The sequence below is a fragment of the Malus domestica genome, chromosome 17 (genome assembly GCF_042453785.1).
Source record: "Malus domestica chromosome 17, GDT2T_hap1".
NCBI classification, from domain to species: domain Eukaryota; kingdom Viridiplantae; phylum Streptophyta; class Magnoliopsida; order Rosales; family Rosaceae; genus Malus; species Malus domestica.
This window is the reverse complement of record NC_091677.1, coordinates 13,145,768-13,158,977: the sequence shown is the minus strand read 5'-3', so window position 1 is coordinate 13,158,977 and position 13,210 is coordinate 13,145,768. Positions and strand designations below refer to the sequence as shown.

Sequence of the window (13,210 nt, the reverse complement as noted above, 5' to 3'; positions counted from 1 at the left end):
CAAAGTGGAACGAATTTTGAATTTCAATAAGTAAAGTTGTGATTTTTTAGTTATAGAGGGTAAAGTGAAATCAAAATAGAATTCGTAGATAAAAATAAGCTTTCTATAGATGCTCTGATTTGTATCATAAATAAAAGGCCATAGGAACCAAGATATGCATTCGGGCCCAAAGTTTCCAGCCCAAGTCTAAATTCCTGGTGTATTTTCAAGTGCTCATAACTTTGTGAATTTCAAAAACAGGATTGACATCAGAAACAGATTAGCTTTGCAAGAACCTAATTAATCCCAGAGGTTGAAATTTAAAGTACAATTAGCTCTTCCAATTCACAGTTTTATTACGAAAGAATGAACCAACATAATGATTCTTCGGACCCGAAAGCACCATCTATTCTTCATCTACAAGAAATGGCACCCCAGCTGTTAAACAATGTAATAGATGATCAGCGCTAAGCATGTCAAAATGTAATAGATGATCAGTCGATCATCTTATATTCCTTTCGGTCTTTCATTATCCTCAGCCCAACGTATCTGCCAAAATTGGATCAAAGAAAGTTGTCATTTTTCGAAAACATTTCATTGTGCAGAATTACAAATGCAATGACATTGTTAGCAGTGCTTTGTCTTACCTCCCAAGCATCATAAGAGTAGCCTGAGGATTTGTCCCAGGTGATATACCTAATGTTGATCCATCGACAACTTTAAGAGCATCAGTACCAATGACCCGGAAATCACCATCAACCACCTTCCCCAAAATGCAGCCCCCATGGTAATGCCATATGGTGCTAACAGTGCGGCGACAGAAATCTGCCATCAGCTCATAGTTCGATTGGTCTACAGGCAATGCAGGTCCCACAAACCTAAAGTCTTTTCTCCCAAACCAGCCCTGGAACTTGAAATCCTCCATAGACCTGGTCTTGAGTATATCACCAATCTTGCGCGTCCCATTCACACACCTGTGCACATCCACCGGGTTGCTGAAGTAGTTGAATCGAACAATTGGGTTCACCCTGACATTTGTTGAAGCCAACCTCAGAGAACCAGCTGAGGCTGGCCCAATGGTCTTCTCCATGAGGGTTGCCACAGTGAGGTAGAGAGGTGCGGATGGTGTCCGAATGAACACAGACATTGCAGGTGATGCAAAAGGGATAACATTGGAGGCTGCTTCAATGTAAGCTCCTGATTCAGTAATTCCCACAACTTGTATCAGTGAGTGCTCCAGTGGAAATGGTGGCACAATTGAGATGCCATTTCTTGGGTTATCATAGAGATATTGCCCAACATAAGGAAGATGATGAGCCACTGGAATCCCCCATGACGAAAGATAAGGCCTTGGGCCAATACCACTCAGCAGAAGCAGCTGTGGACTTCCGATGGCACCAGCTGATAGAATAACCTCACCATGTTCACGTAATACAGCGTGGTGATACCTCCCGACTCTGTCACGAAAAACAACACCCGCTGCAGACTGCCTTGATGCTGGAGACGGCATAGTTGAAGCCAACAGAATCCTCTCCACACTTGCATGAGTCACAACTTTGATGTTAAGTGGATTTGCATACTTGAGAAGATCTGCGGCACTGTGTCTCCTTCCCGAAGTGTCAAATGTCGAACCACCAATCTTGGTCCCCACCGCATGTTCCAAATCGAACCCGTTGTAGGGATCAACACCAGCTTCCAATAACCCATCTCGTACTGCCGATTGCCAAGTCCTCAGCTCCGGCCTAAACACAATTGCCCTTTCAACCCACTCGTACGACTCATTCACCATTCGGGGATCCCAATCGACACTGGTTTTGGTGTAAAAGTCCTGATCTGCACGGCTGTAGAAACCAGCATTTATGGCACTGCTGCCTCCAAGAATGCGGCCTCGGACATTTGCGACCCCTTCTTCAGAAGTGAAGGCTTGAGTAGGTGAGTCAAAGGAGTTGACATCCATGAGTGTGGCCAAGAAACCTTCTCTGGTCATCAAGTTTCGATTTCCATAAGCAACCCCACCCCGTTCGAGCAGGAGCACTCGGAATCTAGATGATAATGTCGCAGCCAAGGGGCACCCAGCAGTGCCACCTCCTACAATAATGTAGTCGTAATAATCTTCTGTTGGAAAATCGGTGGCGTTGACAACAAATTTGAGGTAACTAGGCTCTGCAGATAGAACGAAGAAGAATCACACTCCGATTGGTTCAAAGAGGCATTAAAGCCTTATATGGAACAGAAATTACCAACAGAGAAGAATTATCCTCTGGTTGATAACCCAGAAAATTCACTGAAAATACAAATTTCCAAGAATTGAAAGCATGCGACATGGAAATCGAACTTATAGCTATCTACAAAAGACAGAGGAGAGTTAACTCCCTTCTGATTACCCAGAACAATTAAAGCAAAAATACACAGGAAATAAAACGAACTTTCTTGAATGAGGTCACTGGATAAGAGGGTTACACTTTCTTGCATTTTCTCAGATACCAAACAGAACCCAACTGAGAACGGGTTTCAAAAACATCAAAAAGCAAAAACCCATCAAACCCAGAGAGAGAAGAAAATCCAAATGTGGGTCTAATTCTTTAACCCGAAAAAATCCACAGAGTTTCGTTAGATTCACTAAATCGGTACAGAGAATCTCAATCCACTGTTTGGTTTCCAAGAAAAAAATCAGAAGAAAAGCGAAAACTTTGCAGCATTTCAACCACAACTGCATTCCCCCATCACAACTTCTCTCATGCATTCAGAAAATAAAGCCAAAAAGAACGAAGAAATTCGGTACGAATCGAAAGAAAACGGAGAGAGCGCAGCGAATCTCAGTTACCCTGATGAGGGCGGTGCGAGCTGCGCGTCCGCGCGTCGGCGACAATGGCGTTGAGAAACACGAACAAGAACGCCGAGTGCAGAAGAAGACAGAACGAAATGGGCCTCCCCATCGTTATGATTTTCCCGCCGTTTCTTGGAGGAGAGATAATTTTCTCGGTGTTTCTTTGAGAAGAAAGAAAGAAAGAGAGAGAGAGAGAGAGAGAGAGAGAGAGAGAGAGAGGGAAGGAGCTAGAGAGAGAAAGACTGTTTAGCAGAGAGGAAGACAGTGCCATGTTGGTTATACATTCAGTTGGAAGATCGTTATTTAGCGGCAAAGTGCGTCAATCCCATGCGTACGTGAGTAATAGAAGCCCATGTGCACTACTCAATCACTAGCCGTTGAATTTACGAGGATCCATTTCTCAAGAAATACAGGGGAAGATCGTAATTTTATGGGTCGATGGAGTAATTGCCTAGGTGGATCTCTATCGTTAAACACGAAGGTAGCGTTTGGTATGCAGACGAGACGAAACGGATGTTCTGTGTTATGTTTGGTACGCGCAGGAAGGAACAGGACGGTTGTTCCGTCCTGCGTTTGGTAGCGCATGGACAGAACGGAACCAAAAAATTAAATGACTAAAATACCCATGTTCCGGTCTCTCGATCTTACGGCAACACGAAGACAAGAAAAATCCAGAGTGACACTGCTGCTTCTTCTTATTCTTTACCCACTTACCAAAATGTCCCTGAGATCTCTCCCTTCTAAACCCAAAATCCTTCACTCTATCTTCCACTCCCTTCTCTCACCCTCCAAATCCAACGCTCATCGCCACCCCTTCTCTTCTCTCACCCACCACAACCCGCCATCTCCACAATCACCGCACCTGGTAAGCGAGTTCTCCCGCATCCTCAGCAACCACAGGAACCCTCACCACAACTTGGAGCTCTCCCTCAACGCTCTGTCCACCCAAATCTCCACAGACTTGGTTGAGCAAGTTCTGAAACGCTGCAAAAATCTCAGGCTTTCTGCACACAGGTTCATTCTTTGGGCTAAAACAATTCCGGGTTTTCGACATAGTGCTGAAAGCTATCACATTTTGATTGACATTTTAGGAAGCTGCTACACGGAAGAGGACTAGGAGGAAGGTGGCAAATGGGAGATGCAGAGGTGAAGAGGCTACATGGAAGAAGATGAGGAGGAAGGTTGCGAAGGGGAGATGCTGAGGTGAAGAGGTTCACAGCGGCTGAGAAGAAGAGAAGATAGTTTTTAGGGTTTGTTGTATGATTTTGATGATGTATTTGAAAAAGACAAGGGGCATTTTTGTCTTAAAATGTTGTAAATTTCTGTCCCACGGACGTGGAACAACCCATTCCAAGGGGGGAGGTGAAACAAGGGTGCATTTGGTACGTGGGATGGGACGGAACAGAGTGGGACGGACGCGTTCCGTCCCATGTTTGGTGCGCTAAAATTATGTGGAACGCGTCCGTCCCATGTTTGGTGCGCTAAAATTGGGTTAGGCATAAATAACCCTTTGTACTGGGAGTTAAACACACACTGAGAAGCCTTTCTTGCGTGGTGAAATCGTAAGAAAATGCGTAGGCTAGATTGGAAAATGGGTTTGAAATGTCCCTCGGTCACTCATCCATACTGGAGAGCTGCATCACTGTGGGTTTTAAAGCATTTCTTAGGTTTTAGAGCATTTCCCTGAGACTGTAACAATTAACATAGATAGTCGAAGAGGTGTCTCTATGGGTGGAAATATTTTGGTAGGAAAAGGGGTTGAAGGGACAATGTAACGTTGCCTGCCAGGGATCTTCTTATTCCTCATTAGTATTTTCTTTTAGGGGGAAGGGAGAGATGAAATATATAGGTTTTGGCTAACGTTTTTCTTAGTTTTCTATTTGATTCTTGTTTTGCATCATGCTTCTTTTTCTTGTTAGTTGTTGTTGTATATTGGAAGGTATGGTCATAGTATGCAAAGCAAGTTGTCCTTGTGCATCAGTGGTGTCATTATTTTTTGTTGTTAGAACCTATTTGTTGGCAATCAGTTGCCAAATTATCGGATATCTTTTTTGTTGTAAAATCATGTCCTTTGTCCAACTTCTTTTCCTCCCCTAGCCTAGTGATTTATTTTCTTGTTGCATACTTTATCCCACTTTATATTCATTGTTGGACGCTTTTGATTTTCCATGTTTAGCATCTTTAGCAGCTGTGATTCTTCATAAGGCCAAAGCTGCTAAAGATGGAATTGAATGATAATGCTTTTTCATTATTTAGGATGTACAAAACATGTGAGACGTGATAGACACGATAATGCTCTGTGGCTGATTACTTGGTGCTTTTCTTTTGTAAAAGTTGCCCTTGTCTTTAACCATGTCAGACATCATGTAAGTTTGTAACTGCTTTGCTAGGAAGGAAGCATGCATGGGGTTTAGGAAAAACTATGTGAAAGATTGTGACTTGCAAGCAGTTTTACTAGTGTGTGTGATTGTAAAAGATGGTCTGTTGAAGTTTATTTGGTGTCCTCATATGCTTATCTCTCCTCCTTGTATACGGGAGTTCTATCGTGTTGAATGAATTACCATTTGAAAAAAAAAAAAAAAAAAAAAAAAAAAAAAAAACATGATTTGGAATTATCACAAGATTGGTCATTCATGGCTTGCTGATAAATTTGTGTACTTTTTTTGTTTTATTATTACTTACCAATGCTCTTTGCTTTTTGTTTTCTAGGTCTCCATGTATTTTGTTGCAGCACATTAGATTATCTTAAAGATCCAGTCTTGTCCTAGATAGCCTTTTATTAGATGAATACTCAAGAAACATAAAGTTATTGCTTCAGGCCATGGGTCTGTTGACTGATATGTACACATCAGTATGGCTCTACAGACACATCAGCATGAAGGTTACACATCACCAAGGCACACATCAGCGAGGCAGTTAGTTTGTTGAGATTGTAGGAAGGCTGTTAGTCTGTTGGGATTTGTAGGGATAAGAAAGTTGGTTAGTAGCTTATAAGTGAAGCAAAGAATACTTGTATAAATAACGAACACCTCTCTCTGGAATTCCTTCATTGTTCAAGGAATACAATTTTTAGTCATTCACTTTCTCTCTCTAAATTATTTGCCATTGTTTTTCGTTTTGCTTCTTCTGCCATGTCTTCAGTCAAGAAATGGCATAACATATATTATCGCGTGACATATATTTAGCCATCTGTAAAAAAATATATCATAGATAAGCATATATGTGTTCAAATATGAACAAGTAAAAAAAAAAATTGTCCCGTCCTGTCCCACGCATAAGCATTGTGTCAAACAACAGACGGAACAGGAGTAAGTTAGTCATTTAATCTTTTGGTTCCATTCCATCCAGCACGTACCAAACGCAGAACGGAACAACCGTCCTGTGCGTACCAAACATAACACGGATCCTCCGTTCTGTCCCGTCCTGTCCCGTCCCGTCCCGTCCCATTCCATTCCGTCCCGTCCCGTCTGCGTACCAAACGGTAGCCAAAAAATCATCCAAAACTTGTTCCATGGAACAGCACATTCCACTCATTTTAGGCGCACCAAACATGGGACGGAACGCTTCATCCAACTCTGTTCCGTCCGGTCCCGCGTACCAAACGCGACCGAAATGCAATTGTAGTTGCAACTCTTCAAAGTCCGCCAACCAAAACGATGTCGTCTCGAATCAAAGCAGTCATCGCACTTTCAAACCCAATAGAACCTTGTGTCGTGTACAGTATCTACTTCTATGCCGTTAGATTGGTTAAGAACTGTCTGGAGTATGGTTTATACATGAATTCAAAGCTTATATCTGACTGAAATTGGCTTCTTATTTTATTTGAAGGCCGTCCTAACTTTTATGGGAATTCTATAGTTTGCGATGTCATAGAGATATAGAATTTTCTTTTTCAGGTTTCTACTTGTATAAGAGAATTCATCTTAATCTTAAGGATTCGATGCGGTGTTAAAAAAACTACGCATTTTTGTCTATAATACGTGCCTTTTTCTGAATCACTACTGTGACTAACAGCACTTCGTATAGCACATTATTGTCTGTAATACTTTACTAATTGCATTGATCTAAAGTAAACCACCTGAGTTGTAGAGCAAATTACTGGAACTCAAAAGCACTCACTTTTCGGAATGTCCTATGAAGCCTAGTTGAATGGTCATACTACTAATGCACATATACATTCACGGGACCTACATACCTGCACTGCATTTGTATATCAATGTGTGTTTGTTGTATAATATAAGCTCTAGAAGGCTCAAGCAATTTGCAGCAGATTTATCCCCGGACAAAAAGTTTTCGTCAAATCCTACTACCATTAAAGGTTTTTATGTTGGTGCCTAACTTGTAGACGTTTGGGTGGTTTCTCCCGTCAAGCCCCTCTGTCATCTATTCACCAGACTGCCCTCGCTGCTGGGAAATCTGAGGACGGCGTGGAGCTTAAAGTTTGGTCTTGCAGAGTATGTGAAGGTATTGCAGCCATTGACACTGAGCTGTGCAGCCTGCGGGACGTTAAAAATGGATGTGAAGTTTAAAGTTTGGTCTTGCAAATTTTGTACCCTGGACAACAGAGTCAAGCTAGATAGATGTTTAGCTTGCAGAGAATGGAGAAACTCGTCCGCCCCTCCTGTCCCTAACCGTGGACCTTATGTTGCACATGACAAAGACTGGATACCAAATCTGCTCAGGACTCTTGCAGAGTTATGCAGAATGATCTTATGAACACAAGCACTTGTCATTGTTTAGAACAAACTTACAAGATTAAAAGTGAGCTATACAGTCTAGAAAGGGTGTGCTAAATGTTCATGATTGGTCAGCATTTCTAGGAGCTTATCAGAAGGAATGAATTCCTTCGGTAGCCATTGAAAAAGCAGCAGAAGTATTATTTTCTTCTTTCCGCAGTGTCATAGCTAACAAAAGCAACTCGCCTTTCTGCATTCTCAGTGTATGGCTAGAGATCGGTCATCGCAAACTCGCAACCAACTTGCGTATTATTTTCTTCTTTCTGAAGATACTGTTGTGTTTCTTGCTGGTCTTGGGGATCCCTGTCGCCCGTTTCCATGGCTCTTCGATCTTGAAGGTGTACTTTAACCGTTTGTACGCTATCATCAAGAAACAATTTTAGAAACCATCAAACAATTTTAGAAACCATTCTTGTCGCTTCTTCCTTTAAGTCAATCAACAGCCCCGTGTGTATAATTTCGATATCGCCGCTCACGAGCCCGTACATATTCTCATCACGGGGAAGCCGTGCACATCTTGATCCTCGTACATGAAATCCTCATGTTGATCGCTATGATACACTCCCTGCATTTGCATTCCCATCAAGCATCTTCTTGTTTTCCATATGTAAAGCCTGAAAGAACAAAAGGGAAATGGGCTTATGGGGATAATAGGCCAATTTCCTAGCCCACTAACTGAAAAGAGCCCACTTACAATTAACGAATTAACAAATTATATCACCAAAAATAAATGAAATATAAAGAAATATATACCTCGGATGTTGGGCGCATCTCTTGGGGTGCAACGACATCAGTGGAAGAATGGGCTCCGTTGAGAATTGAAATGGGAGGAACAATTTGTCCTATATCTGGCTTGCTACATTTAAGAAAAAACCATGGAATAGGTGATGACATTTTATGTGATGCCTATAAATTCATCACACTTTAGTATAATAAGTGAGGAATTTAAAAAAAGCATCACATACATACTAGTGTGGGATACGAAACATTTTTGGAATGTTGTTCGTCACATAGCAATCCTAACTTCCTCACAATATTTTAGGCGTCAAATTTTGCAGCCCAATTGTTTTCACTCAATGAGGAAAAGATTGGATTCTTCACTTAACCTAAGATTAGGCCACCTAGGTATGTGAGAAAAGTCAATTCATCACCATTTGTTTTACTAAAGGTAGAGGGAAAAAAATTTAAAAAAAAACATAAAAACAATTAAAATCAAAAGCCCCAATTAGAACTCGTCTATTCTACTCCCACACCACTTCGTCTCTTAGTCTCTCAACTTTGCTGACGACGGATTGTTGGTGGCCACATCGCTCTTTCATCTTCCTCAAACCTCAACTGCTTGCTCTCATACTGTACTCTACTCTCTTTGATTTAAGAAGACCTAGTTTCTCAACTATCTTTTCTCCCAATTTCTTCTCAAAGGGTACTCAAATCTCTCTCTATCTCTTGAAATTACTGCACTTTTCTTTATTTCTCTCTTGTAAATTTGTCTTAGCTGTGAAAATTTGAAATTTTTCTTATTTTTTGTATTGAGTTTTCAAGATATAGAGAAACCCAGCAGTAGAAATCCCACTCGTGTTATTGGGGTAGAAGATTTTTCTATTTTTATTGTTTAATTAAGTTTTAGGATGATGTTGATATATATTTCTAAATTGGGGTTCACAATGTGGGTGTGAATACTTAAATGGCATGCATTTAAAAAAAATGTAGTTAGATGGGTGCGAATGCTTAATGGCCTGCTTTCTTTGTTTTAGCATCTTGCTGATCTTGAATTTCCAGTTATATGAAATTCATCTTTGCTATATTGTATGCCTATCTTTGCTTTCTTTGTTTTATTGACATTCATCTTTGCTATATTATATGCCTATCTTAACAAATTTTTAAAAATTTGTTATGGCAACCTATTAGAATATATCAAAGTTAGCGCCCAATACTAGTATTGAAGTGATTTGACGTCATGGATAGACAATGGATTCATTGTCAGAATCGCCTTAGTTCCGAATATAGAGAAGGGGTTCAATCATTCATTAATGTTGCTTGTCACCAAGTGAACCAGAATAATCAGATACTAGTTTGTCACAACATATTTTTTTCACTCAGTTCAAGATGTTCAATTCCATTTATTGAATTTTAGTATGGATATGAATTGTGATATATGGATAAATCAAGGTGAGCATATTAATCAAGTGCAAGGAGAGTCTTCGATGTCTACGAACAATGAGCTGATCAATAATTCTAATGTCAACATGTTTAATATGATGATGATGATGATGATGATGATGATGATGATCAAGATACAATGGGGGTCCAAGATACCATGTGGGGCAGAGATATGACCAATGCTCTTAGGGTAGATGTTGATACTTATGATATGTTGCTTCGTGAAGCTCAAAATGAACTATACCCTAGATGCAATCAATATACGGTTTTGTCTTATGTTGTGGAGTTAATTCACAACAAAGTTGATAATCACATGACAAACAAGGCCATTGATAAGATGTTAGCAATGATGAAGAAGATGAGTCCCAAACCAAAGAGTGTTCCCGAATCGTTCCGTGAGTGCAAGAAGATATTGAAAAGTCTTGGATTGGGGTGTGAGAATATATATGCTTGCTATTATGATTGTGTATTGTTCTATAATGAAAATGAAAAGAAAGATAGATGTCCAATTTGTAAGGAGCCAAAGTATAAAGATAGTCATTATGAGCAAAGAAAAATGGTTCCAAGAAAAGTGTGACGATATTTTCCACTTAAACCCAGGCTACAAAGGTTGTTCATGTCAAGACAAACGAGTGAAGACATGAGATGGCACAAGGATAAAGGAGTTAAAGATCCGAACACAATGAGACATCCAGCAGACTATCACATGGAAAGAATTTGACCAAATGTACCTTGATTTTGCTCAAGACCCATGAAATGTCAGATTAGGCCTTGCAAGTGACGGGGTTTACTCCATTTTCAGATATAAGTTAGCCGTATAGTATGTGTCCAGTTGTTATATTTCCATATAATCTGCCCATTTGGAAAAGCATGAAAATACCATTCTCTTTTTTAACCTTGTTAATTCATGGACCAAAAGCACCTGGAAATGAGATTATATGTATTTGCGCCCATTAGTTGACAAGCTTAAGGAATTGTGGGAAAATGGCTTTCAAACACATGATAAGATGACTGGGAGTACATTTAATTTGAGTGAAGTTGTAATGTGGACCATTAATGATTTTCCTGCTTACGGAAATTATTAGGTTGGAGCACTCACGGTAAGTTGGCATGTCCGGTGTGCAATGAGGATGGATCGTACACCAAGTTGAGAAGTAAGTATTATCATATTGGACATCATCACTATTTACCTATGAATCATTCATGGCGCAAAAATACTCAATTGTTCAATGGTCGCCGGGAGATGATACATCGTCCACGAGAATTCTCAGGCGATGATATACTTGATCAATTTGATTACCATGTACCCCGTAAGTTTGGTAAACATGATAGCAATAAAGATAGGAAGAGGAAGCGGAATGCTGAAGGATTAAATTGGACAAAGAAGAATATTTTTTCGAGTTGGAATACTAGTCCAAATTAAAGATTAGGCATAACCTTGACGTTATGCATATTGAGAATAATATATTTGATTATTTAATCAGGACGTTGCTGAATACAGGGAAGTCAAAGGATACCCTCAAGGCGAGGATGGATTTACAAGACATGAATATTAGAGAAAGTTTGCATTTGAAACTAAATGCACGTAATATATTGGATAAGCCTTTGGCTCAGTATGTATTCAAGCCATTTGAGTGTAAATATTTCTTGCACTAGTTGAAATCAATTAAATTTCCAAATCGTTATGCAAATATATCCCATAAAGTGAGTGTGGATGAAGGGAAGGTGTTAGCTTTGAAAAGTCATGATTGTCATATGTTGATGCAACGTGTCCTTCAAGTGGGAGTTAGAAAACATTTGAAAAAGCATATGTATGGCCCACTTGTTGAGTTGTCAAATTTTCTTCCAACAAATATATACAAAGACACTGATTGTTTCTGATCTTGACAAGTTGGAAGAAGACATTATCATCATATTGTGCAAACTAGAAAAAATCTTCCCGCTTGCATTCTTTGTTCCCATGGTTCACTTAACAGTGCACTTACCACATGAACCAAAATTGGTAGGACCAGTCGGATACTGATGGATGTATCTAGTAGAAAGGTAAAATGCTATCAGGTTTACTTTAGTTGCATTAAGTGTGTCTTTCTACATACTGATAATTGTTCATTTACTAGATTGTTGGGCTCGTACAAGAAATCTGTGCGTAATAAAGCTCGCCCTGAAGGCTCTATTATGGAAGCACACTTGGCATACGAGTCTTCAACTTTTTGCTCAATGTATTTGTGTGATGTTGAGACGAAATTCACTCTACCATAAAGAAACGATGACGGTGGTGATCCCAATGTGTTGCTCTCAGTGTTTGCACAAAAAGCATGTCCATTTGGAGCTCATGTATTGGTTGAACTTTAGAGGGAAGATATAGAAGTGGCATATTGGTATATCTTAGACAATTGTAAAGAAATAGAAGACTTCAAAAGGTATGTCATAGTAATGGTTTTACATATATTGAAATATTTATAATTCTACAACTTTAACTTATATTTTTTTTATGTATGTAGTGAGCTTATCCAAATTTTGAAAAAAGATAATCATGTCAATGTACAACTGAGACATAAACAATTGTTTCCTTAATGGTTTAGACAGCGGGCCACGTCATTTTATTATCAAGAACCTAGATTGGTAAGTGAAGAAAATTTTTCATTAGCCCAAGGTCCGGATCAACGTATTGTCCAATACACATGTTGTATTGTGAATGGCATTTGTTATTTGATCGCACAAGTTGGTCAAAATCGTACAACGCAGAACAATGGAGTAATGACGTCAGGGTCGCACAATGGTGAACCATGTAACTTCTATGGCAGATTTATTAACGTTATTAAAGTACAATTTATAAGAGGTTATAAGGTGATTCTTTTCAAATGTCATTGGTACAATACAGTTACCAAAGGAAAAAAATTTATTCGGGATTATCATCTTACATCAATCAATGTAAATAATTTGTGGTACGATAGTGATCCATATGTGCTAGCTAGACAAGCACATCAAGTATTTTACATTGATGACTTAAAAGTTCAGCCATCCTTGGAAAGTTGTGTAGAAGATTCAACGTAGGCATGTTTGGGATGTCCTTGAGAAATATGATGGTAGTGAGGATCATGATAATGATGAAGACGATGATGATTATGTAGATGAAAATGAAATTTTCATGAGATCAATCCCGAACAACAATGATGAAGTTAATATTGAATTATCTACAGATGATGTTGATTCTGAATCTTTTGATGCTAATGACTAGAGAATGAGGAAGAGGAGGAAGAGGTTGCAACTTGTGATACAGATAGTGATTGATGATTATGGTAAGATTTGTACATTATAAATCAATATTTATATTCTCCAATAGTATATTTGTTTATATTTTTACTAATAGTCATATTATTTATAATAAATTATTGTTTATTAGTTATATGGTTATAATGATAATTATTTATGATGTTAGTCTTTTACTTATTTTTTTTTATGACAACTCCTACTCAACGAAGAAATAGGGTGAAACGGATGAGGGATG

General features: G+C 39.2%; 1 protein-coding gene across 1 annotated transcript; it reads right to left on the bottom strand.

Moving 5' to 3' along the window:
- Window positions 1-272: 272 nt before the first annotated feature.
- Window positions 273-3,078, bottom strand: LOC103417232 ((R)-mandelonitrile lyase-like). Its single transcript, XM_008355424.4, has 3 exons — window positions 2,804-3,078; window positions 627-2,142; window positions 273-528 (listed from the first exon to the last, which is right to left on the bottom strand). The coding sequence occupies exons 1-3, from the start codon at window positions 3,075-3,077 to the stop codon at window positions 474-476; spliced, it is 1,845 nt and encodes a 614-aa protein (XP_008353646.3). The 5' UTR covers window position 3,078; the 3' UTR covers window positions 273-473.
- Window positions 3,079-13,210: the final 10,132 nt, after the last annotated feature.